Here is a 27,500-nt window from a genome sequence, read left to right as displayed (position 1 = left end):
CGATTTATATAAAAAAATTGACTGATTCCATTAAAAAAAAAAAGTTGATCGCCATATGACTTTTGCATATATCAACTTTAATCTGACGCATTTTTTCTATAATCAAAAATAAAATTTTTTTTAAAAGGGAATAAATTAAAACAGGATATCCTGTATAAGTGTTATTTGCTCTTGCAGGTTATAATTTCACAAAAATTTTGAACTTTCTTAATTATATTTGATTTTTGTTCAATTTATTGTGAGATATTTCTGTTTAGAATTCTATATAACTTCAAAATTTAGCTTGTGTGTCTATTATTAGAACAACTATTTTCTTAAAATTTTTACTGCTTAGAAATATTGACACGCTTAAAGCTGTAGTAAGTTCACAAACGCTTGATCTGTTCACGCTGATAGAAAACATCACGAACAATTGATGATTAGACGAGGATATGACCGCTCGCGACTTCTTACGCAGAAATTCGAACAGAGTGTAACGCGAGTTTTGACCTCTCGGTGTCTCCAAGACTTCCAAAAGGAAGCAGAGACGCCGTGCTCCGCTGTGGAATTTCGAGGAACAGAACGGAGCGAGAACGTGAAAGAGAAAGAGAGAGAAGAGAGGAGAGGAGAGAGACGAGCATAACTGGCACGACGCGAGAAAAGGAGAAGGAAAGATTAGACGGAAAGAAACGCGTGATGGGCGGCGTGGTTGGCGGTGTGTGGTGGTGATGATGGTGGGGTAGTTGTCGTTTGTTTCCTGGTGTTCTTGCTGCATAGTCGGATGCTCTCTCGCGTGTACCTACCTACCAACCTACCTACCTACTCGCTCCCTCATAACGAAAGGGCAGCACACCTTGACTGGCCATTGGCTCTTCCCTCCGTCCTTGTTCTTCCCTTTCACAGGAGAAGGTTCCTCCTCTCTTCCTCTCCTTATTCTTTCGCGTTCCTTCTTTCTTTCTCTCTCTTTTTATTCTCCTTCCCTCTTTCTCTCTCTCTCTCTCTCTCTCTCTCTCTCTCTCTTTCTTTCTCTCTTTCTCTTTCTGTCTCGACGGGATTCTCCAGTGTTCCATATAAATACACAAATACCCTGGCATAGGGATCGACGCGCGTATATACCGAGACCACGGCCGCATTCCACGACACCTGCCCCCTTCCTCCTCCGCCTTCCTTTATTCCTTCTTCTCTGCATCTCCTCCGTCTTTCTTTCTCTCTGCTTCGTCCACCCTATTCTTCTGTATCACCACCGACGATGCCGCGCGAGACCGGGCAAGACCCATCTTCGGGACTCTTTACCTCTCGCGGTCCACCCCCTCCCCCCCTCCCCCGCTTCTTCACCTTCTGTCGCACAGTTTTCTCCTTGTCTCCCACACATCTTCGATCGAAAGGGCAACCTCTATTTCCCTTTCTATTGAGTTCTCTCGCCCTTCATGCACGGCGCCACCGGATGCTTTCGTAAATCACCCGTCTCTCTTTTTCTCCGCTCCCACTAAAGATCCCTTCCTTGTTCTCTTTCGCGATTCTTCCCCTCGGGAGGTCTATGTCGCTACTTCCTCTTCGTTCTGTACTCTATCTTGACTTCGTTTGATATTCTTCTTTATCTTCGTTCACGCTTATCTCTTTCATTTTGTTTTGCATTTTTTTTTCTTCGTCTTTATTTACCTTCTCCTTCGCTCTATTTTCTACATCTTCACTGTTCTGTATTACATCTTTCTTCTGCGTTCGTATCTTTCGTTCTTCGCGACTTTTTCTTTATCATCGTTCTTCTACTCGCCAGATTTGCTTCCTTATTTCGATGTGCGGATATCGAATTGCGCGGGAATATATTTTGTTTACTTCTCCATATGACCAGCCTCTCTCTCCATTCTTTGAATTTTGCTAACTATCTATTCATTTATTTTTCTTATTTCTGTCTAAGAAGCCACTCCCAGAGAAATCTCCTAGATTTCTAATTGACGTTTATTTAAAACTTTTATTTTCTACTTTTTTTGCTATATTTATGACATTAGTCTGCATTTAAACTTTTTAAAAATTTGGAACTATGAGTCTTATTTATAGCATTTGACTATTACTAATTGTAAGTTAAAAATAAGAGAGTAAAAGAATTGTTTAACTTTGCAATAATTTATAATGATTGTCTGATGATAGTTGTATCTAATATATTATTTTTTAATATAGAAAACTAATAGTTTTTATACATGTATAGAATCGTCAAAAGAGATGTATAATATTGAAAAGAACTCTCTTAATTCGAAATTGTCTCCGTATAGCAATATATACCATAGTTTCTCTTTCTATATCACAATAAGTAAACGAACCGAAACTCTAGGGAAAATACTATCTCTACCCCACGTTCCCTCTTCACATAATCGCTCCATAATCGCGTGGAGGACAGAGGAGGTCCTTTCCCTTTATCAGACTCTGGCCCGCCAGCACTTTTATCTCACTGTTCTCACGCTCGGATTTCGAAAAAGGAAATATTACGTTTCGTCCGAGCAGACGATATACGTACGATTAATGCGACTGCACTCACAAACGTACGCATATGCGCACATATTTTCGTATAAAAGTATGCAGTTATTCCAAACATCCCGGGTTTCTCTTTGGCGTAGCGTATGAAGAAAGGGAAGGACGAAAAATCGGATAAAAGAGAGATGGAATGGGACCTTCCGAAGGAGATATATAGCATCGAGAGAGCAACGAATGAGGTCCTTCCGAGAATCGGGCCACCGACACAGTGCCTAAATCGTGCACGCGCGCGCGCGCGCGCGCGCGAAGGGTGAGAACTACCCCAGTCGGGTTTCTCTGGTGCGCGATGACTACGATCGATGATCAATTCTACCTTTTTCGCTTAGTTATTTTTTCGTTCTTTTCATTCCGCCTCTTCACCTTTTCTCTCTCCTTCTCTTTTTATTCGAGCGGTTAAATTGCTCGTCGGGATTGCATTCCAATGTGTTAATCTTTTTACACCTACTTTTATTTCTTTTTTTATACTCTGAAATATCTACACTGCGATATCTTGCAGCGATTATCGATTTCTACACAGCAAACCCGTCCATTTCTCATGAAAATGACAGTATGCAATCTTATTACGGTCGATATATCTAGCGAAAATAACGGTTACTATCACAAAATGGTCACTAAAAATTAACGAGTAAAATTACATTCTCTACTTTTTTAATATTTAATTATTATAATTCGATGAATAAAATGTAATGACATAATATCTAAATTATTTCCAATTAATGTTAAATGCACAAAGTAATATAAACATTAGAATGCAACAAATGATTTTTTTAGTAACGAGATTTAATGCGAGAAAAATGAAATATAAAGAAAGTATAAATGTTTTGCAAAGCGAAACATTTATAAAATATAAAATAGAATTTTATATATTTTAATTTTTAATTTTTATCCTAAAGAGAAAGAATATCATTTTTAATATTACTCAGTCATTATATACTCGCCATGATACTCGATCAGTAGATAGTCAATATCGAAATAACGAAACCTCCGCATCCATCCTTTTGCATAACGCGACGAAGAGCGGCAAGAATATAAGGCGGTGAACCGCTTGGCGCCACAACACACATATATATACACACACATTCTTACCTTCCTCTCCCTCATTCTTCGGGCCCTTCCCTGCGGCACTTTGGTGCCTACGACTCACGTGACCGTCTGCATTCTGTGTTTTCTGTGAATGACTGGGCTCGCGGACCAATCCGGAGGAAAGACGGAGAAAGAAAGAGTAAGATAACGGGGAGGAAGGTAGGAAGTTTGAGGGAAGTAGGGGGAGGCGCAGCATCGTTTCGAACATGGGGCCGAGCGCGTTCCTTGGCCTCTCTCGGGACCAAAATCGGGATTGGAATTCCTGAAGATAGCTCTGCGCAGTTTCGATTCCTTGACAGATACCTTCTCTTCCTTTTTTTCGCCACGCTTCTGCCGATCTCTTGTTCCCCTCTCAACGCAGATCAAATCTTTGCAATCCGGGTCCACTGCAAAGTTTTTGCGATTCTTTATCATTGTATGGAATGAACCTATTCCGAAACATGATGTGTATGAAAAAAATATTTCGTTGCTGAACATTGTTTTTTTATGTTGTTTTTATTATTTTTTATCAATTTCTAATTATTTATTTTTCTTTAATTTTTTTTAATTTCTTAATTATTTATTTTTATTTACACTTTTGAATTCTGTATTTATGCTTTTAATCAGTATGGCTAGATAAAAAAAATTTTTTAAAAATATTAATACATTAATCTTCTGGTTATTCCGATTAAGTCAGAAATATATATAGCTTATAAAAATCATGGTTAATAATAATTGTCTTTTATTACTATAAAAACTTTTTTTTTAAATATCAGATAAATTAGATTTCCTATATCTTAAATTTTTAGAAGAAAAATCGCACGCGCGCGAATTAATTAAAAAATTTTCGATTAAACGCAAGCAAAAAATAAAACGCGTGTCATTCATAATCCGATTTTAAAAGTAAAGAAAAACTTGTACGTAATATAAATGTTATGTTGATATTTTTCTTTTGACATTGTTTTTCCATCAAATGTTTACGATCATTAAGGCACAAAAACAGTATCTTCCACTTTTGTCAATATTAAAATCCAAGACTCTATCCAGATGGTTATATTCTAAAAATTGGAACTTTCTTTTATAATTTATATAAAATTTAGAATTATAGATAATTTGATTTTTTATAATAATACTGGAAGAATACCGTGAAATTGACAGTGTGTTTTGATTAATCCATGGGAAGATCTCTAAGAATAGATTTTATTTTTTTTCCTTCTTTCTTTTTTTTTATTTTTTTTTTTAGAAAACTAAGGGTTCAACCTTTTTTCGGATAATCTTGAATATTGACTATACGCGCGCGTCGCCTACGCGAAACGAAGCAGGGTGCCGCGTGGGAAACTTGGATGGCGCTTCGTTTCTTTCTTACCCTCGATCGACCTAGTAGATGATTCTAAGTTTCTCACGTCGTATTTGTGGACCGTAACGAGCGACAACGAATGGCGCCAATTCTTTTCTCGCACAAAGATATCATGATTCTTTGCATCCTTTGTACCATTATAATCTTTTTCGTCATTCTGCCAATATTTTATATCTCAAATATATATAACAACGCATAATTTTTATATTATATTTTATTTTCCTGTTTACACATTTGTTAATATTATTGTAGATTTTTTATGAATATATTCTTTTTTTTAATAATATTTATCTCTTGTCTCTGAAAAACCTCGAGAATTGACCAACTTCTTTGACGCAATTTGTTAACTTTAATATAATTTTACTCACAGAGAGGTACTCTTCATATTACGTCTTAATAAGAATTTCGACACCGCTTCGTTAAAGTGGCGAGAAGAAGGATCTAAAACTCGAAGGAGAGTAGTAGTGGGAGAAGGAGAAGGAGGTAGAGAGAGAAGGCAGTCTTGAGAGAGGCTCATCGATTCCGAGAACCGTGGGGTAGGTCCTTTCAGAAAAAAATGCGTCCATAAAACCTTGCACTGGAGCCTGGGAAAAGGAAAAGACACGTTTTTCCAGCCTATGAGGAAAAGAGACGCCCCGAGAAAATGGTAGACGAGAGGGCATAGTTTGTGCGGCGACATCCGAAAGTGAAAGAAGGGGGAGAAAGGTCAGAGAAAACTGTCGAAATGAAATAGCGTTTGACAATTTATGTTGAAGTCCACGTTTCTCGGAAATCTTATTGTCGATCCTCATATATATGCGGACGATTCGTTTCGTTTCATTCGCCGCCAGTTTTTAACTATCCCGCGATGGCGATCTGATTGTGAACATAGAAATATCGATGCGTGAGAAAAGCGGCTTTGAATGAAGATTTGAATAGAAAGATTCTAGTTGCAAATTTATTCGATTTTTTTTAATCCACGTGTGAAATTTTCTTTGGGAATGTTCACTTTTAAAGGGATTTCAATCCTAAATCGCGAGAAAATTATAACTATATCTGATTATCCCAGTATTTAATTTGTACATCTATAAATAGATACAATTTTTATTATATAAATAAATATAATTAATATAATACTAAATAAAGTATAATTTTTTTGCAATTTTTATAGAAAATAAAATTTTATACATTATTCTGATCAATTTTTTTTTTTGAGTTAAATTAAAATCCAGATTATTTCATCTTAAAGAGATTCCAATCTTTCCTTGTTCGAAATACTTGGATTTGTTGAACACGCCGTTCACAAACGCGAGTCTCGAAAACAGTTGCGGTATCTTGTTAGCGCCATACGCGAGCGGCCGTCATAAAAAAGTGAGAAACTTGAGAGCTTGGTCGTTTCCGATCGAGGGCTCCGACACTCGGCGATTCTCGGAAGGTCCGGCATGAAATTCGAAGGTGCCGCTGCGACCTCGGGCAAATGGAGATTTCGTATGTCTTGACCTTCGTCAAGGGAGGAGCCTGAGTGCCGAGGCAAGGATCGGCCGCGATTCCCGCTATAGGCTGACGATCTTTGGCGGCGGATCTCTATTCAAGAAACGGCGAACTTGTTCGAACAAGTATACAAAATACAGCCGACGCGCTGTTCGCTCTAAAAATGCACATCAAGGTTTGATAAACATCGTTTTCATTCAATGAAACTATCGTGCGATATGAAATATTGCGCGTTTGCTTCTTTATAAATTAGCTCTATGTGTTTTGAATAAAAAATAAATTTTAATAAATTGCATAAACGCGTAATAGTACGTACAAGTATAATAAATGAAACATTCGTAACTTTTTTAGAAATACTATACTCAAAAAAAGAGAAGGCAACATTGACATACTTAATTTTGCTTTCATCGATTTTCCGCAAACATTTATTACCGCGTAATATCCGTAAATATCAAAGAAAGATTGCCTCATGGAGCGTTAACCTAGCTAAGAAGACGAGGAGAAGATGAAGAAAAGAAGAGAAGCATAAGGGATGGAGACGATACTGAAAGAGAGAGAGAAGGAAAAAGAAGGGCTGATTGGAAGGTGAAGATAAAGGGATACGAGACGGCGGCACGACCAAAGAGTAGAAGCCGTAAGAGGCACTCTTCTCCCTCAACAAGTAGAAGCAGAGAGAGAGAGAGAGAGAGAGAGAGGGGGGGGGGCAGTATCGTGCATAGAAAAGTAAAAAAAAAAATATCTAAGAAGAAGGAGAACATATATGGGTGAAGAAGACGGAGAGCAAGAAAAATACGTAGGTGGAAGAAAAGAGAGAGAAAAAGAGATTGGAAGAGGAAAGAGGGGAGCAAACCGTGCGGCCAGAAGAACCCCTTCGTATCTCGGCCACGATCGCCGAGGCTTCGGGGCCTTATTGTGTTGTATCGGGGCCTAGAGGCCCCGAAGGTGAAGCACGGGGCTCCGTTCTGTCGAATCTACCTCTAGTTATACATCGTGTTATGATACGCTCTTAACAACCGTGAGATGCCGATAATGAGAGGCGGTTCCATATTCTCGATCCTCTTTGCCATCGCCTCTTCCCCTCACCTTTGCTCTGTTATCTTCGTCCAAACATCCAAGGATCACTTATAGGTCTTGTCGCGAGAGGCACATCGACATATCGAGCAAACACTTTTGAATTTAAAAAAAAAGGCAAAAATCCATTCATAATGTATCAAGTGCATTTTTAATAAAATCGTCATACTTGCTAAAAGTCAGAGTCTACCGTATACATTTTTTTTTTTTTGTTTTCCTTGTAAATGCATGTCTCCTTTTCTCTCTTGTGAGATGACGATGGCATGCGATCTACGATCTTGTAAGCCGGCAAGGTAAACGGGTTTCTTTGCTCTCTTAATGCCGCTCGTCCGCGATAATTGGTGATCGAACGTTTCTTTATGAACGCATAGCGAGAAAAAGAGGAAGGGAAAGAGAGAGAGAGAGAGAGAAAGCATAGAACGCACGTGCGGAAAAAAGAAAGAAGAACGAATAAAATAAGCGACAAGGAGAAGCACCCGAGGGCTTGATAGGCGACGCCTAGTCTACCTCGAATATCCTCAACTCCGGGCATTAGCATATCGAATGAAGCTCAAAGTGTCTCGCACGAACATCTCGTGGAAAATTCACAACGGAACGGTATTTCGCTTAAAAACATCCATTCATCGCAGAAAGACGTTTATCCCACTAGGAGTTCAGACATATTCTCCATAGATTGAACATATACTTCTCTCGCTATTTTTATCTGTGTTAAGAAGAAATCTTTTAATAACGCATATGCTATTTAAAAAGTGCAGTATCTCGTACTAAAAAAAAAAATAAAAAATTAAGATAAAAAATAAATCTAGGAAGAATCATCTAAGGAAGAAGAATATGTATACAAATTTTTAAGTATATTAATGTGATATCGGCTATTTTTTTTTATCGAATTATTATATCGCAAACTTTGGCAGGTTATCTTTTACATTTTCTGTAATCAAATTGGACTCGATTTTTTTCTTGGAAATATAATTTACCTCCAGAATGATCTTTTTAAGAAAATTGCAAATACATAAATTAATCAAGGAATTTATTGATGGATGTATTATGGTTGGAACAGCACGCAAAACTTGTTATACCAGCAGCTTATCCGATAATCGAGGACGAAAGAAACACGAGAACACGTCGCGCGCGAATTAAATATTAGACTTCCCGTCAAAGATATGCATTTGTAGAAATCCAACAGCGTCGAACGAACGGGTACGGGGATAAACGATACCGTAGGTCCGGCACTGAACGCCCGCGGGTCGATTGGTTGGCGCGGACATTCCATGGTCTACAGGTAGCATTAAAGGAATGCAGATAGGATGAATGAGGTGGTCCGTGCCACTGTCGATGGATGCGGAGTAGATGCGTGAAAGAGAGAGATGGAATGAACAGGTAGGGGAGAGATAGGAGAGATGGGCCCCCACGTTGAAGACGGAGAGAGATATGTCGGCAAAAGACGTGAAAGAGAGAGAGAGAGAGAGAGAGAGAGAGAGAGAGAGAGAGAGAGAGAAGAGAGAGACGGAGAAAGGGAAACCGAGGCGCATTCCACGTTACCACGATAATTAACGGCTATATTCCAACCTCATCCCAGCGGAACGATCCTTACGATGGATACGAGAGGGAGAAAGAGAGTGAAGGAACGACGAGCGGGGAGCATTTGAATAAAAGGCGCGAGTACACGAGTTTCCTTTAATCAATGCATTCTTCCGCGATATCACAGAGAAACTCCAGGCGACAACGCGATAAGATTCCTTCGAGACGTATAATCGCGAACAAGCTGGTTTACTTTCATTTATTATCGCCTTCTTCGCCAATTAACATCCGCGAGAAATCAATTTTGCGAGGGAGGTAGACAAGAATTTCAAGTTTATCGCGGTAAAATACCTGTCTTCGCGTTGATGCTGTCTTATCGATACGTCGTATAAACGAAATCAATATCTGATGCACATATTAAATTAGCGGATATTAAATATAAAGATAAAAATATCATATATTCACATACATGTACACACAAAATAACGATTTTGTGAAACCGTCTTTTACGAAAACTTATTGCTTCGCGCATTCATTGACATGATTATATGAATCGTTGTAGGCGTGAGAAACAGAAATATAAAATATAAGATGAAAATGTATTTCCTATCTTAAAAAAAAAAAAAAAAAAAAAAACCCAAAAAAAAACAAAAAGCATTCTCTTCCCACTGTTGAAAGAGGACGTTGTAGTTGCACGTGACCAACAAAGAGCAACAGATAGAACAGCGAGGGCTATCGCTCTTCGTACACTGGGTCACCGACTGATAAGTGGCGCGGTGTCACATACGACAAAAAAACACTAGACCGCGATATTACTTTTTACGTAGAAAAATTAAGCGCTCGGATCTTATGCCCAATACGATACACTAGTCTTATTGATCAGAAGGGGAGCGGGAAAGGGTGTCTTGACAACGCAATAAGAACCAGGAAGCGCGTTATTCTTAATAATCGATTTAACATAACGTCTCGCTTCAACGTCTTCTTCAAAAATCAAAATACTCTTTAAAATATAAGAGGTAAGATTTTGATGACTAACGCGATAGTCACTCTTCTGTATTTACATAGCATGGAAAAAATCAAAATTGTTAGAATTATATTCATTATCACATTCCTTTTTTTTTTTTTATATATATAAACATAGGATACCGTAAATATCAGGCTTCGTATCGCGTATAATTATTTCTCTCTCGCTGTTGCTTTTCCTCCTCCCTCCGGGAGGAAAAAGCACACGCGATACTTCATTGCCACGTTCAAAACTCTTTCCATTGAATGCGTGCATGACGCGATCAGGGGTCTGCGGTAACTACTACAACCGTGTCGTATGCAAATCTACGTCACTATTAGTCTTTGTAGAGTTTATTTCCTTTCTTTTTTATGCCGTGATGATGAATTAATTCTCTAATTAATAATGTAGTTCTCTTCTTTATCGACTAGAAACAAAATTTTGTAATTTTCTTGAAGTTATTAATCTTTAGTTAATGACCGCATAAATATATATCGTAATTTGAATAATATTTTATTTAAATGTATTTCATGTATTAGTTTTGATATTCTTAAAAAAAAATTATATATATATAGTGTCTGATCAATTTTTTAAAATGTAGTTGAACTGTATAATATATAATCTATAATCTAACGTCACTTATTTTATTGTAAAATATTCTGAAAAGAAATAGAGCTTGAAGAGAAGCATTCTTTGCTCTACTTTACTCTACTCTACTCTTTTCATTTATCACATGTTTTATAACATTTTATTCATAGTTTTCCGTCTCCTTTTTGTTCATATGGTTTCCGCATTTTTCTGTTTTTCTCTTTGTTTGCATTGCCCGATTTTGAAACAATTTATTCTCATTCATAATCGTGACACGACGGAAACGAACTCTGCGTCGCTCTTTTTTCCATAGTATAACGATTCAACCGCTGCTTGATTCATGGGAACAAGATCAATGATCGTTATCGCTTAATATCCTAGAGTCGATAAGCGACCTAACCAGAGGCCCCTGTATTTCCCACACAGTCAAGAGAAAACACGGTGTCATTGTCACAGGCCGTTTCATAATTCTGCGTCTCTCTCTGTCTCTCTCTCGACTTTGTTTTTAGATATATTTTTATTTAGATATATTATTTCAAATATAATTTTTTTATTTAAACACTTATTTACTCAGAATATCTATTATATTCATCTATTAAGGTAAATTTATATTTATTTACTAATGAATTTTCAGGAAGATACAATTTTGATTTCCTAAGATAATTATATCGAGATTTTTGTGTCTGACGCATACTTGATAGATATATCCAAACATGTTTTTAAACGGCCGTAAGACTTCGTCTTGACCCTGCCAATATCGCGTTCTAACGGTACTGAACTAAATATTTCTCTCTCATAGCATATATATCGATGTTATGCTACTTCGAGAATGAACGTAAGAGGTTGATAGGTCGCTAAATCTCAATCGATTATGGGCGCTTTTACGAATCGAATATGATCGATATTTTTATTTCTTAATTCGATATAGAGTAGTACTTTGTAGGCTATAGAATTATCATCTTTTTTCTTTATTACTACAAATATAAATAGTGAATAAAACGGATTAAAAAGTGAGGAAATATTATAATAATTACAGAGTTTTTTAAACAAATTTGCAAATACAATTTTAAGCAAATATAAGTACCTTTATAAAAAAAATCATAGCAACTAATTAACTTAAGAAGAGAATTTCATCTTAACAGAAATTTAATATAAATTTAATTTGCAACATAGTTATCGAGACAGCAAAAATATTGTCGAAATTGAGTTTAAATTTTTCGTAACAATCGTAATTGGAAGAACGATGGATGGGTCCCGAGATACATATACGTCTGCCTTTTTTTTTTTTTTTTTTTTTTTTTTTGACAGTCCCATGAATCGATCATTCGAAGATCGAATTCCAGAGTCGCGTACGCGGACACAACAACGTAGGCGATCTAGAAAAGGCCCACCGCAGTCTTCCTCGTCACCGCTGGAAAATTTTTTCATTAAGCCTTTCTCTCCTACCTGGCGCCTGCGCTTAATCCACATGACTTCTCTGCCTGCCCCCGTCACCCCTTCTTCCTCCACCCCCTTCTATTCCTTTTTCTCTTTCTCTTTCTCCTCCTCCTCTTTACCGCCTGCGTGTTTCTCTCACTCTCGATAGACTGGACCCTCTCGCTCTTCCCGTTTCTACGTCTATGAATGGGATTCTTTCGTGAACAGCACACCGTTGCACATCGCGGCACAGCTTCAGTACACATCGCTTACATAGCAGAGAGAGAGAGAGAGAGAGAGAGAGAGAGAGAAAGCGAATGAGTTCTACATATCTTTGTATGCCTCTCTCGTATACGTATACATTTCACACCGACGATTCCACATGCGCATTCCAACCTATTCCCATGACGAAATTCAAGACGAGTCGCCGCTCTGATAGCTCCTCTTGTCGTTGTCGAAGAGCAAACTCGGCGAACGGACGGCGGCGAACTCGTTTTCGGAGTTCTCGTACCTCGGCAAGTTGATTCAAGAAACTCTTCTCGTGAGTGGTCCCGTTTAAGATCGCTCGTCGCTCGCGGCGAAAAGGAAAAAAAAAAAAAACTTCCCTTCTTACACTCACGCATACACCCTCGCGCCAACTTCCATGAGAATTTTCGGGATTTTCGTAAAGTAGCGAACAAAAATCTCCCAGGTTAACTCTCGCCGCGCGTGACGAGCCTCCTCGATGTTTTTTTTTAACTTCTGATGAAGAGCGTAGCCTTATGGCTTTGAATATTCGAATTGTTTGAATATGTGCAACATATCATATATATTGTATACGATTAAACTTTATTCTTGGTCAACTTGTAGTCACATCTTTTAGAGAAATGAATATAAAAGTTAATTCGATTATACATACAAAACATATATAAAAGTATATTTTGATTCAGGAATTCACAAGCACACACACCTATTTTGAAAACAAAAGGAAAAAATATGATTGCGTAAATACAAGCGATGTGAGTGCATTAAAATAAATTCAATTGATACATAACTTTTTTATTTATTTATTTTTTTTATCGCGTGAAATTTTATCGAGGAAGCATGGCCGTCTTTTTACAAGGCCGCGCGTTTATCAATGCTGGACCACTTCCATGTCCGGTAGGTTTAATCGACCTCTTCCGCAAAATTCTGATTGTCAAACCGGCCTGGAGAGTCAGCATAGCTAAGCTGCATACGTCATCGTCATTCATGATTTTTTTTCTCAACCATTCACGCGCGACGCGTTATTTCCAACTTTGTTAGTCATCGGCTTCCATCCAGTTTGCGGAAATATTCCAATATAAGTTCGCAAGTATAAACGCAAAAATATCAAAATGTGGTGATTTTGAAATAAAAAGTTACTTTTGTAGCGATTGTCGTCTCATTTTAAATTCATAAATTAATCATTCATATTCACATTATTGATTGTAGCAAAATTACATCATCGATTATATATATATTTGTATGTTTAATTGTATCAAGAAAATTACGAACTACTATATGAAATGTTAAAAAGTGATGTTTTTTTCTTTTTTTTTCTTTTTTTTCTTTTTTTCTTTTTTTTTCAGGATTTCGTCGGATGCGCCACGCGTGATAATTAACGCGGCGACGTGTAACCGGTAAATATCAATTCTGAGAAAGAAACGGAAGTTCGAGCGCAAGGAGAAACGTTAAAACGAGGGTTCGCGTTTTATGAGCTACGTAAACGCCGCGAAATTGCGCAGTTCCACCCACGCGACACGGTCGTTCACCCGCAACGTATGATTTTCTTATAGCTTCCGCGCGTCGTTAGCTATAATTTCGACTTCCAGCAACTACGTTGCTTTCAGCAACGTGACGTTTCTTCCGATGCGCTCAGTCTCTCTTGTTACAATGGCCGGCACGCTATTTGTCTTTTGCATACGTGATGTGTGGCGCGATGCAACAAGAAAGGGATATATGCCAATGATTTATCGATCTTTTTATTCTCCGATTGATTTCTAGCGATAGCCTGAGGCTTCTTCACGAGGGTCACGATCGGATGTTTTAGCAGGAGAAATTGCAACGTTGCGCGATAAGAATGGGCGGGGTAAAAATAGATCTTTTGATAGCGCATCTTGCTAGTAATTTATAAGGAAATTGAGCGAGTGATTGCACAGAGATTGATATATTTGTACGTATGAAAAAAAAAAATTCTTTTGCGAATACTTTACTAGATAATAACACTATAATATTAAAACGTAAATTGTTAATTACCCACATTTTTAGTGTATTTTACATGTGTAAGCAATTTTAATTTCACCGATTTTTTTAGTGAATAAAGGAAAAATTCGGATTTAACTTTTATCGCTTACGATACATAATACATAACGTTGCGTTCGCATAAATTCATTGTAGGTAATTTCAAGAGATAAAAAGAGTGAAACAGGTAAAACCGCCGTTACTGCATATTATTGAGTGCTAGATAGCGTATACACGCACGCACCATATACGCATGCACGCACAGACGATGCTTAAGAATTGCTAATGTTTCCGTTTTGCGTAGCTGAGCATAGAATGAAGAATTCTGGAGCACGAGCCGCGTAAAATAAGAAACGTTTTTGCGATAATATTCTGTATAGAGCGCAGTACGAAGGGGTGAGTGGCGTTCCATAGGAATTATATGATGGGGAAGGGAAGCAATTATTGGGATGATGGATGGCCCCAGGGCGCTGCTGTAATACTTCTTCAACCAAAGATCTCTGCCTCTCTCACCACTTATTCCTCGTTTTCCTCTCACAACAGCCCTCGCCTTTCGCGTCTCCACGTTTGATCCACGACCCTGCTTTCTCTTTCATGGGAAAGACAGAGAGAAAGAGAGAGACAAGAAAGGATGACCTGTAACAAGACATTTCGAGAAATTGACAGGATTGTATGAAAATGCTATTAGAAAGAGATTATTCATTCCTCGTGAATTCAGTTTTACCATTAATTAGCATTTACTATGAATTATTGATATCGCGCTTTCTCAATTTTATTGCATTGGAAAGATCGAAGGTTGGATATGTGATATTTCAACAAACATTTTTTATTTTTTAAATATTTTAGAAAAGAATTATACAGTTCTTAATCTTTTATAAATTTATTTTCTTCCCCCCCCCCCCCTCCCCTCCCCAAATTTGTAGAGTAAAGCCATTTGTTTAATTTGTTATCGAAAAAATTAAATTAATAAGACTCTCGACGCGACTCGTCAGTGTACGTTTGCAACATTTCGCAAAAACGATCTGTCCGTTCGTATCGATACTGCGGCTTTCAGATCCGCTCGTTAATTCGATTTACCTTACGACGAGGGGTCATGAGATGAAATTGTGCGGTAAAAGAGTCCCGCCTTGATCTTAAGAAGGATCTTTAATATTCGCGACATTTTCGGACGCCTTTTAGTTCTCAATAAGGGGCGCGTGTTCACACGTATGTACCTAAATATTGTTGTTCGAAAAACTGAATGGTCACTGCAGTCAAGATGCAATGGAGATGAAGATAACTAGAAATTTTCCAAATTATATGTAATTATCTTTTAATATTGTAAATTAATTTATTTAATATTGTTAATTATGTGTGTATTTATAATATTTTTAATATTATATTTAACATTTTATATAAAACAGGTTCTCTCTTTTAACTAAAGTTACAAAATAATTTAAATATTTGCATGGATCTAAATTATTACAATTTATAAAAAAATAGTAATTAAATATACAAAAGAATTATGTAAAGTAAGTTTTTAACAGAATGATTTTAAATGATAAAAAATGTTGAACTGAATTTTGGATGCTTTGTGTGATAATCTCCTACTTGTTTCTTCTTCTTTCAACAAAAGAAATTATTTATTTTTACTATAATTTAAAGAAAGAATAAATGAGGAGAGGTCACAGATGTAATAAATCCTATAATAATTAGATACTTTTATCTACGGCAATATTTTGCGGAAATAATTTCACCAGGTTCGATCAGAAGAGATATCGATCGATCGCTACAGATGAAAAGGAATCGATTTCGAAAAAGAAAAAAAAAGAAAAGCTCTAAGTATGCGAAAGAAAGGACTTAAGCGATCGTCTGGAGTTTTATTCCTCTCACGAATCGTTCGCTGATTTTCTTTCGTCCGAGTACGTAGAATGGATAGTTGAAGAAACCGTATATGGATTACTCGAAGCTATATATTCCATCCCTCTTCTTTAACCCCTTCCGTTTTTATAACAGTCTTCCGCCTTCGCTCGTTCTACGTCAGACCTCGCGAGATACATGACTGCAAGCCTTCAACTGCAACTCTCGCAGATTCCTGGGTTGCCATTCTCGATCGCTATTACCTGCACGTCTTTACAGTATTTGCTACGCTGACTCTTGAACTTGTTATGATAAAACCTGAGAAAAATTTTAATTATTTATCAATATTTTTCTGAAGAAAAGCATCCAGTACAACTTCACATTTGTGATATTGTGATGTTATTCATTAAGTGAATTCTATAATGCAAGCGATTTCGCGAATCGATAATATTCGTTCATTTGCTCATGACCATTATTGGCCTTTGTTTGTTTATGACGTAAAAACGTGTACGCGCCATATCAGCACAAAGGCGACCTCCTTATAACGAAAGACATCCCACTCTCGTCCATCTCAATTCTGTTTAATCACGTATTGCGCAGCTGAATTACTCGATATCGAAGCACAGAGCGCGAGAGCGTAATGTTGATCGACGCGATTTCTACCATTGTTTATCTTTGCACTCGAAAATCAAGCTATTGTTCAAACAAATAACATAATCGACACAGAAATCGTCATCGATCATTTAATTTCTCTACTTGTGTTTTTCATCACGCGGCAATATTCCTTTCATTGCGTTGTCGCTCAACAAATCAAACAATCAACAGCTAAATAATTTTTTTTTTTTTTTTTTTTTTTTTTTTTTTTTTTTTACCGCTATCTGTTTAGAGCGTTTGCGAAATAATGGAAATTCATATATCAAGCTTAAATAACAGCACCTAACGGCGGAACCTAAACAATCTTCTCCCAGACGACGATAATAATGTTTCCCGACAGGCTAGAATTGGCGAGGAAGGATGTAATGTAAGAGGATGAATGCAGGTAAAGGGACGGCTGTGTCGACGATATGATAAAGTAACGGCGCTAACCTCTCCGGCAAACTCTAGCGGTATCGACTGCGTGCGTTGTATGTGTGTAGGTATACGCATGATATGCATCGGTGCATCGGGATATTCGCGCCATTGCCCCTCTCTCATTGCAACAGCGCGAATAAATAAACCAAATGTTTCATCAATTGCTGGAGTATTCAATCGCCATTTGAACCTTGAGTGATCATTCTAATCATTCGATTTATTTCTACTCTTGTTTAATTTCTCTTTTAATAACGCGCTCTTTTAATTTATGTAATTGCGTTTTTTTCTCATTTATTCTTAGCTTTACTGAAGCAGTGTTTCGAGCTGTTCCAAAGTGTTTATTCATCTCGCTGAAACTGAAATGACGTATAATAATTTATAATAAGCGGTATCGCATCGGCGGTTTCCATTCTCCAAGGATATTGACATAAGACGGCAATACGTCGATGATAGTCGCGCAGTTAATCCGCCAATGGAGGCACCGTATCAAGCTGCATCCGGCGCACACATTGAGCCGCGACACGGTTTCGAGATTGCACACGCTGCAGCATCACACGCGAGTCGATACACGAATTCCCGGGCACAAAGGGAAGTGACGGCGATTAAGCAACAGCTATGCATTTCGCAAATGCGCTTTCCGTCACTAACGATCGCGAGTGACATGGAAAGCATAGAACCGTCATCGTGCTGTACCATTATTAAGGATAGAGATGCAGCAATCAATAACGATCGATTATTCTTGCTCACTTTATCAAATAAAATTTTACCTTTTTTAGTTGCGCTGTCAATTTTATTTTCAATTAGTAATCAAATATGCACGATCGACAGATAGAAGAGAATTATGCATATTAAGATTATTTAAAAAATTATATTTATTTTTTTCTCGATAAATTATCTTATTTTACAAGAGAAAGACGTTTATTGCTTTCATCTTCGCCTTCGCAATGTCAATGACGATCGTTTTCCTCGCTATAAATTTTACGATGTAAAACATAAGGATGCGTATTGTACTATCGCATATTGTACAATTATTGAAATATGCCGGCGCTTTAACATATGGATTTGCGTTAAAGAGAAACGAGTTCATGGTAATCGTCGTTATGCGCGATACGCTAATCGCACAGCCGTTTTCTCGTATCTGTATATCCGCTTCGGGTGATGAGAGCGCGGACCCGCGCGCTACTTTGACGCAAAACGTTTGTGTGTGTATGTATATATATTTATTTATTTATATTTATATGTATAAAACCGTCGACCTAGTAATAAACGCGCGTGGCGAAGACGATTGGAAATGTATAGCGGGCAGTGGGGAACGTAATAGAAGAGGTAGAAATAGAAATGCCAGTGCGATTATTACCGTCCTCGCGCTCCCGCGCGCAACAACGACGGCGGGTGAAACGGTGGCGATTACTCAATGCAATATTGAGCAATTGTAAAAGGCAGGAGAGTGCCGTCGGTTAGGTTTGCACAACAACCTGCGAACATTAGTATACACGTATGACACGGCGATCTTCGGGTGAAAAAAGGAACGCAAGGACAGCTGATATTAAATTCTTCCTTAATAAGAGACAAGGCCGTATTTCTCGCGTGTTCATCGTGTTAAGCCCTCAAATATCGGAAAGACGATTGGCATATTTTGAAATATTAAATATTATATGTAATAAATAAGACAGTATATATTTTAATGTAATACACATATAAATAATATTATTAATTAATATTAAACATATAATAATTGTCAAATGTATAATATGCATGTAATATATATTACATGCATATTATACAATAATCTTAAACGTGTAATGTGTGTGCAGGGAATATACAAATACTTAGATAATCTGTAAATAATCGCTTTAATTCGTAGCTATTCAATTAATTGCAAATTATCGCGTCCCCATTTAAGAAAAACATGCACAATTATATGAAAGGATTATAAATGCTTAATGCATTTTTCTTTAATCGTTCTAATAAATCTGGTAAAAATAAAAAAAGATCATGTTTATAAATTTATAACGCGTCGCGAAATCTCGGCAAGTACATATCGAATTACTATCGTCGATAACGTATTAAAATATCACATTCGCGAAAGAGGCTCCAACGAACGACGATCAACGAGAGAAAAAGAAAGAAAATAAATGGCAATTCCTCTCATCGTTTTCACGTGCTTAGTGAATCGACACGAGTCCTCACTTGCGGTCTACAATATATAGTGTGGGAGGTCACAATGGTTTCATGGATGCCTACAAGGTGCTACGTTCACATCGATCCTCGATGCTCAATTATCATATCGGGCCTGGGACCAGTTTCCTCTGGCCCTTTGCAACCCTCCCGTTCACGACATTCGTCTCGCTGTTCTTCTTTCCGGACTAAGAAGTATCGTCTCGTTCTTTCCTTCTCCTCTGTCTTCTCTGTCTTCTTCTTCAGCTTTCTCTTCTATGTTCGTTTTCGCTCGTTGTGTTTCTCTCACGTTCTCGATCAAGATCATCCCTCCTTTCTCCACCTCGAGTTGAATCGACTCTCTTCTTTTCTCTCTTCTTTCTCTCTTTTGCTCTCGCTCGTCTCTCCCGCCTATTGTCGATCGCCTGCCAGCATAATGCATTTTAAACGGCGGCGCCTCAAAGATCGACGCCTCGGTCTGGCCTCTTCGGGAATTCTTCAGTATAAATTAGATTCTTGAATGGGGATTTTAGATCGTTGGTATGACCGCGGCGGGGCGGTGAGGAATGAAGCGTACCTTCGGGCCAGTTGAAGGCAACTCACATATGTATTTATTTATCTATGCGCTCGAATATTGGAATATATTTTCCGGCGTCTTCCAACTTTTAACTTCAGCGCCTTTTTGTCGTCGGGCTCTCTTATCGTCTCTTACTCTTGATCGTTTTCAATGTGAAATTATCTTTCAAACTCTTGAAAATCTGACATAAATTGGTGGAAATAATGTATCAAGTAAACACTCTCTCTTTACTTGATATATTAAATCAATCTTTTAATTGTAGATATTTGTTTTAAGCGTATCGAAAATATTCAACGTTAAAGATTTATTAGCTCATAAGGCATACAAATACTTCTTTCTAATAGTCTTTATTTCAGTATATTAAATTTTTAATATAAAATGTTACAACGTTGCGAAAATGTTGCTTTTAAAAATCGCGAACTGAATACAGAGAAGTTGATTCGAATATAGAGAATTATTTCATCACACGATCGATTATGCAAATTTAGAAAGATACGTGGGAACAGAGAAAACTTTCTAACTGTAATAGCATAATCAACATAGTAGTGTAATTTGCGCCGATATCGTCTCGATCGATTGAATATTATAATCGAACAAATTTTTGCATTCCTGATCTCCAATATCTGCGATTTCCTGAAAAAGAAAGGTAACGACTTACAATAGGCGCCGAATTAACTTACTTCTTAATCGATTTATTCCTCAGAGATATCTCATATTTTTTTTGCCTAAAATTTCTTTTTTTTTTTTTTTTTTTTTTCATATCATCGATTTCAGATCAGTCAGAAAAATGAAAAATGGACTTAAAAATTTATGATAGTGCAAGTAAAAATGTCAATTATAAAATTTTGTATATTTTTAATCAAATAATTGCAATTCAAAGTACAATCAGTCGCTTACTTTGTCTTAATAAGAGCAATTTTTTGAACTTTTAGATTATAATTATCATAATTATGCTTGGTAATTGCTAATTGAAATCAAATAATACCTTAATGTAGCTTTGTAGAAAATAAATTAACTTTTTTAAATATATTTTTTTTAAGAATGACAATAAAGAAATGATTGGCGTGAAGTGCAGTTTACCGTGTTTACAACGTCGAGTATTGAACTCAATAAGATTTATACCAGTTTCAATGCGTGATTTCCAGTCTCAATGCCCTTTGAACTGAAATATACGTAATCGAGTTCCTCCATTATCGAAACAAGTTTATGTATCGAATCGTGTTTACAAGATCGTAGCACGTTGTAACTACTTGATAGTCCCAACTGCATCGTATATCGCCAGATACCTACACTGAAACGTTCGGAGTCGCTTATCTGTATATTTATAAACATACGTACCTTCCATGTATATCCACGTTACGACGTCGAGAAATACATAGAATAAGAGGATATAATACTAGTGCAACAAATTAAAGACAAAAAAAAAGGAATAAGAATCAATTTTTATATTATTTTTTGAACAATAAACAAATATATATCAATATATCACATTGAATAACAAGAATTATATGTGCAAGTAGTAAAGGTATAAAAAATAATATTATTCAATCGTGCAACACACATTCATGATAAAACATAAAAAATGCAAAAATTACAAACATTAAGAACAAAAGTTAATTCATTAAACTGAATGATAAATTAAAATTTGGAAATACATATACAATACATATAAAATAAATAAATAAATATATATATATATATATATATATATTTATTTATTTATTAAAATATATATATATATTGTAATGAATAATTCTCTTAATTTTCAATATGTTTACATTTGATTTGTTGCTATTGAGTTACTGCAAGAGATTCAAACACGTATCTCTGAATCAAATAAAAATTAAAATATCAGAGAGGGACAATATATATCGGACAAACATTAATAACGCACGGTAAACAACGAGCAATGAAGAGGAGCACAACAGCATAACATTAGATTAACACTGAAATAAATTCACGAGAGGGAGAGAGAGAAAATAGCGAAAGAAGAGAAGAGTAGCGTGGCATCGTTGTGCTTAAACACAAAGCGGGAACGAGCGAAAGAAAGAACGAACAAACTAGAGAAGGATGAGAGCGGTGGGGTGACGATGAAGGGAGGAGGGAGAACTGCGGGAGAAAGGATGGAGAAAGGAGAGTACTTGCGGCGCGTAGAGAAGCCCACACGAGTCTGGCCGGATACTCACACTTCCGGTCCTACACATGGGCCGAGGCGTCGCGTCGTTCTCCTTTGCTTCGCGCGAGAGCAAGATTAGCGCGCGCGCGCGTGTGTGTGTGTGTGTGTGTGTGTGTGTATATATATATATATATATATATATATATATATGGCGAGTATATATATATATATATATATATATACTCGCATTTGCGTGCGCGCGCATGGACGCACACCGAAAGACAATACTGTACGTCACACGCGCGACTTATTCTCTTTCTATTAACGCGACGGCGACGACGGTGTTTGCTACAATGACGTCACGCTGTCGGCACCCTACGCACGCATACGCACACCCACGTATGCTGCGCTGCGAGTCCGTTCATTCTGCGTTCGTAGACTTTCCTGAGACCTAAGGTCTTACGCTTTTTACATTCAGAAAGAGATTAAGAAGATCTCTCATTATTTAGGATTAAAAAAAAATGATGCGATGCACTCGACCAGTCTTTGATTATAAAGTAATACAAATTTAGATTTATGACGGCTCTCACACTCATATTTTATAAATAGTACTCTTTAAACATACACATAAGATTAATATAGTATTAAAGATACATTTCGTCGTAATTTTTGTCCTATTGAGAAATAATAGTATCTTAAAGATGATATTTCTAGGCTTTTTAAATTTCTTTCTTTATAAAAAAATTTAATTATTATTCAATGATGTGCTTAAATTTTGTTTAAAATAAAAAGAAATTAAACGGGTATACATTTTTGACATTCGGACATTTTTTTTTTTTCATACATGTCGTGATTTTTTCGTTCTTTTTCGAAATTCTATGACTCGATGGAATCGCTATTCTAGAAAAATGGAATATTGAAGACTCATTATAGGTCGAGGGGATAAATTAACGAGGCGAGTTTCCGTCCGGAATCGGTCGTCGCGCGTGAGTCTTTCGATGAGACAAATTTAGACCTACGGCAGGAAAAAGTGGATGTGTGGAGGTTTACGCGGTCTGTTTACAGAGAACCCGAGGGCCCCGAGTATAGTAAAAGTTCACGCTGCGCGCGCGGAGGGCAATAGGGGAGGTGCGCGGATGCGTCACACTAAGGAGGAGGGAGAACAACGGGGCGGGGGAAGGGGGCGCAGGAGCAATTCGAGAATCGGCGACGACTTCCGGCGGTGTTCCGTTGACCCCGCGGCAAAAGTTCGACCGTCGCCGTCGCCGTGTTGACTTGTGTGCGGCGAAAGAGCGGACGTGTGTATTCGCGGACGGACGATTCGCGGTGCCTCCTTCCACCCTCCCTCTCTGCCTCCCCTCGTCTGTCCGCAAAGAAGAATCCTCTGATCTCAAACCGAGAACTGAAAGCTCTGGTAAATGCGCGCATCGCGGATGAAATATCACCTTAATTCAATTGAAAAATGTCCGCGTTCTTTTCGAACGTCTGACTTATAAAGATGGATCCTTTGAATTTTATTTATAGGAGCGTGAAAAAAAAGATATATGTATATATTCTGGAGAGAGACTTTTATATATATCTTTTAAAATAAGATGGTAGCTATATAGAGAGACTTGCCGAGATATTTGACATTAAAAATAAAAAATAAAATTAGCAAATTAAACGTAGCAGCAACTTATAGTAGTAAATTATATAGTAAGTATTTAAAAAAGATATAAATTTGGATTATTGCATAATGTTTATTAATTAACTGCAATTCAAATACCGTTCCAATAATATTGCCACGCGAGCGCGTTCAATGAAAGTCAGCAGCGGAGGTGTTGAAAATTGAAGGTGGAACGTCCACGCACGCGACGTTCATTCGATTTATACGCAAACGCTCGCATTCCAAATGACCTTACTGTGTAGGAACGCAGTTGAACGAACAATCTCGAAAGAGTACTGTCTTATTGTAGAAAGTATCTTCTCACGAATCTAATATTAATTAAATTTCATCATAAAGGATTTATTGTATATTGCTAAATTGTTTATAAGTTACAAATCATATACGTATGTATCCATAAAATCAAATTTATGTAAAGTGCTATAATTGTAGTAAATAACAAGAGCCAAGTGATGCACATTTTGTATAGAACGTGTTGTTTAAATAGATATAATAAATATATAAGGTATGCTAAATTTATCATTAACAATTTTATTAACGCGTGGTAATAATAATCTCAATCATAATAACGGTTTTAATCAAGGTGAATTAGAAAGGAAATGATACACGCTATAAATCGCCAACGCGCAAATATTCGTCGGTGTGCTTCAGCAAAGTGAAAGGATTTATTCGCGACAGTCAGTCTTCACAAGTGATGGAAAAAAACCATTCGCTTTGCAAGTAAAGATGCATATACTAGCTAAGGTAAAGGAACATATCTTGAGAAAGGGTGAGCGAGCGTTGCAAAGAAGGGTGGCGACGTCGAGGAAAAGTTACGACGGCGACGGAGGCGGCGGCGGCGGCGAGTTGTGCGCACGCGCGCGCCATATGTCCGGCACTTTATGAATGCACGTCGCGCGGCCGCGTGTGCGTGCGTACGTGCGTGAGTGCGTGAGTGCGTGCGCGCTCGTGTGTACGCGCCGTACTACGTTCGGCGGCGGCGGCGGCGATGGCGGCAGCGGCGGCCGGCGTTACATTCATGCGGCCCGGCGAGCGTATTTGTCGCGTAGTAAGTAACCCATACGCGAGCGGTGCGTGCGTGCGCGATAAATGGAGGGCGCCGATGAATGTACTTAGAATATCGTTGTACCCCGCAGAAATTGTTAAAACGCACCGTCTCGCGTCTGCGGCCACGGTCTTCCGTCGTGGCTCGAGCAATGCGAAAACACACGAGATCGATAATATACGGTGAAAGATTTGACATCAGGGTGTCTACTCTCAAAAAAAAATAGAAAATTCTCAGGTATTTTTTTTATACCTGAAAATATAAGGAATACTCATAGGAAATTTTATTAAGATTCAAGAATTCTTCTTTTTTTTTTTTTTTTTTTTAATTTTCTGTTAATTTTGCTCTGATATTATAAACAATAAGAAAAATTATGCGTTTAAAATATATTCTAAATATATTTTTGTTATATCTGTGTTTTTCCTTTATATGAGTGAAAAACATTGAAAAACACATTCAATAAAAAAATTTATTTTAGAAAGTTGTATCAAACATTTTTTATAAAAACCAGCTGGACGATGAGGGAATTTTTAGGGAATATTTTTACAAGACTTGAGTAGAAACTTTAATTATATCATTTATATTCTTATAAATTGCACTACTTGTATAACGCAAGAGCGCGCATCTCACTTTATCTTATTTTCATCAGAGTATTTTTTGCGATATTTTTTTATAATTGAAGAAATCTTTCTTATATTTTTTCAAATCAATTTTAAATTAAATTTTAGAAAATTGAAGCTACAAAGCTCTTATACAAGTTGTTAAAATAATATATATATAAATATATTTAAATTTCTTTTTATTGCTCAATATATTACTCTGAATTTGTTGTCTAATTTTGGAATATCCAATGTATATACACACGTGTACACACACATACAATATATATACATATATATTTTTAAATAAAATTAGATCAACAAACTTAAGATAGTTATGAAGAATACTAAAACAAACTAATTTTGTCACTAAACCCATGTCTGAGTCGTTTTGCCACTAGACACTCAAAGACCAACTTCGAAAATTATTTTTTCAAAATTGTATTAATGTGTGCGTAAAATTTCACCAAAATCAGAATTTTTGAGTTCGCAAGGTTCCCCGTTATAATAGTTTTTGATTCTCTAATGTTAAAACAGTTAATTTGTGCACATAGATTTATTTGACTAAATTGGCTTGTTTTAGCATATTTTATAATTATCTGAAATTTGTCTAATTTTAGGACACTCTGTATATATAAAATCTAGGTTTTTTTTTTTGTTTAACATGGGTTAACATTTAATAATTTTTGTTTGAAGTTGAATTTTTCAATTCGATTGCTTATAATTATAGTTACTGAACATAATATATTACTATATAGACATACACATTATATTGACATAAATATAAACTTTAAGAAATCAACATTTTATCGAAATGTATATATATATATATATACAATATGTTTTATTAACATCAGTAACGCCTTTTATATACATTGAATTTTATTTGAAATATCTCGTTTCATGCTCTGATATTAATATATACCTTTCGATTCGCTATCATGTATGTACTGTTCTGCTATTATGTATGTAATGCTGTTCCGCTATCATGTATATAATGCTGTTCCATACCTTCCGCGCATGCGTTCTGTGCAATAATAATTACGCTCATTGACATTTTTTCCGGTTCATTCATCAGGGTTGACCCGACGAGTCAGAAGGCGGGTGTGTCGCTTGCCGCACCTCGTCGATCCCACGTGCTTTATTAGAACACATGCCGTGCACGACGTTTAAACACGAACGTGCGCATTCCTCTTATACACTAGGTGTTATCAACTTTATATATAGCATGCTGCATTTAAGTGCTCTAATTAACGATTCGAATTTAGATGTTCTAGAAAAATACTCAATAATTACAGAAGAGTTAACAAAAAAGAAAAACAGAAAATTAGATCACTTTGCACCTGTCAAATATAGATTAAGTATAAAATAGTTAGTCTATATTATACGAATGCATATTTTTAAAAACGCTTATCCAACTTTGTCAGAGCTTCCGTTTCAATCTTTGTATCGTAATTGTAAATACTATACAAGTCTATATATAGTATATTTTGTCACACACATACATACGCGCATAATATTTTTGGTACTAACATTTGTTTTATCTAGTATGTCGCAATATTGTTCAAAAACATGAGTTTACGTCAAGATACTTAATCAAATATTCATAAACTAGCTCTACGTCTGGCTTCCGCTTTATTCTCGTTGTTGCGTCCGATTGTACGCTTGTAACCGACCCTCCATCACATTGAAATTAACTTTACTCTCTCTCTCTTTTTCTCTGTCTCTCTTTTCTCACCTTAGTTCATGAAGTATATATATGTATATATATACATAAGTATGTATATATCCTACACAATACGTATACGCATGTTTGCAAATTCGCGTAATCGCTCACGCGAGGAAACACCCTCGTTCATACTCAACTAGTTAGAACTCGCAGGCGTGAAATAGACTTTTGTTTCTTTATTGAAATTCGTTTATACGTGCTATTAAAAGAGATAGTTTCATATGGTTCGTAATTTTATTTATTATTGATTACGTAAGGAAATACAATAATTGAAGCATAAAATATTTTTTTTTTATAAATTTATATACTTCGAATGAAGATTTTTGTATACTCCAGAGATAATTACATGAATTTAATAATTCAGAATATAAGATTATAATTATCTACACAAGTGTAATTATCTTTAAATGGTAATTTTATTAATTATTTTTTACTTTAGCAATTTACGTAAAATAATAAGAAAAATAAGAATC

At 36.6% G+C, this 27,500-nt stretch overlaps 1 protein-coding gene across 8 annotated transcripts in view; it reads left to right on the top strand.

Annotated features, from left to right (window-relative positions):
* LOC140667496 (serine/threonine-protein phosphatase 4 regulatory subunit 1) overlaps positions 1 to 27,500 on the top strand; it is a 139,467-nt gene that overhangs the window by 74,190 nt on the left and 37,777 nt on the right. For 6 of the 8 annotated variants that reach the window (XM_072895550.1, XM_072895581.1, XM_072895559.1 and 3 more), the window contains exon 3: positions 13,580 to 13,630. The exons of the other annotated variants lie outside the window; for them this stretch is intronic. In XM_072895550.1, coding sequence (XP_072751651.1) covers positions 13,580 to 13,630 — 51 coding nt within the window. The remainder of the gene's footprint in view (positions 1 to 13,579; positions 13,631 to 27,500) is intronic. 8 annotated transcript variants of the gene reach the window in all.

Source organism: Anoplolepis gracilipes, chromosome 1 (genome assembly GCF_047496725.1).
Source record: "Anoplolepis gracilipes chromosome 1, ASM4749672v1, whole genome shotgun sequence".
Taxonomy (NCBI): Eukaryota; Metazoa; Arthropoda; class Insecta; order Hymenoptera; family Formicidae; genus Anoplolepis; species Anoplolepis gracilipes.
Note: the sequence above shows the minus strand (reverse complement) of the source record. Positions and strands in the feature narration are given on the sequence as shown.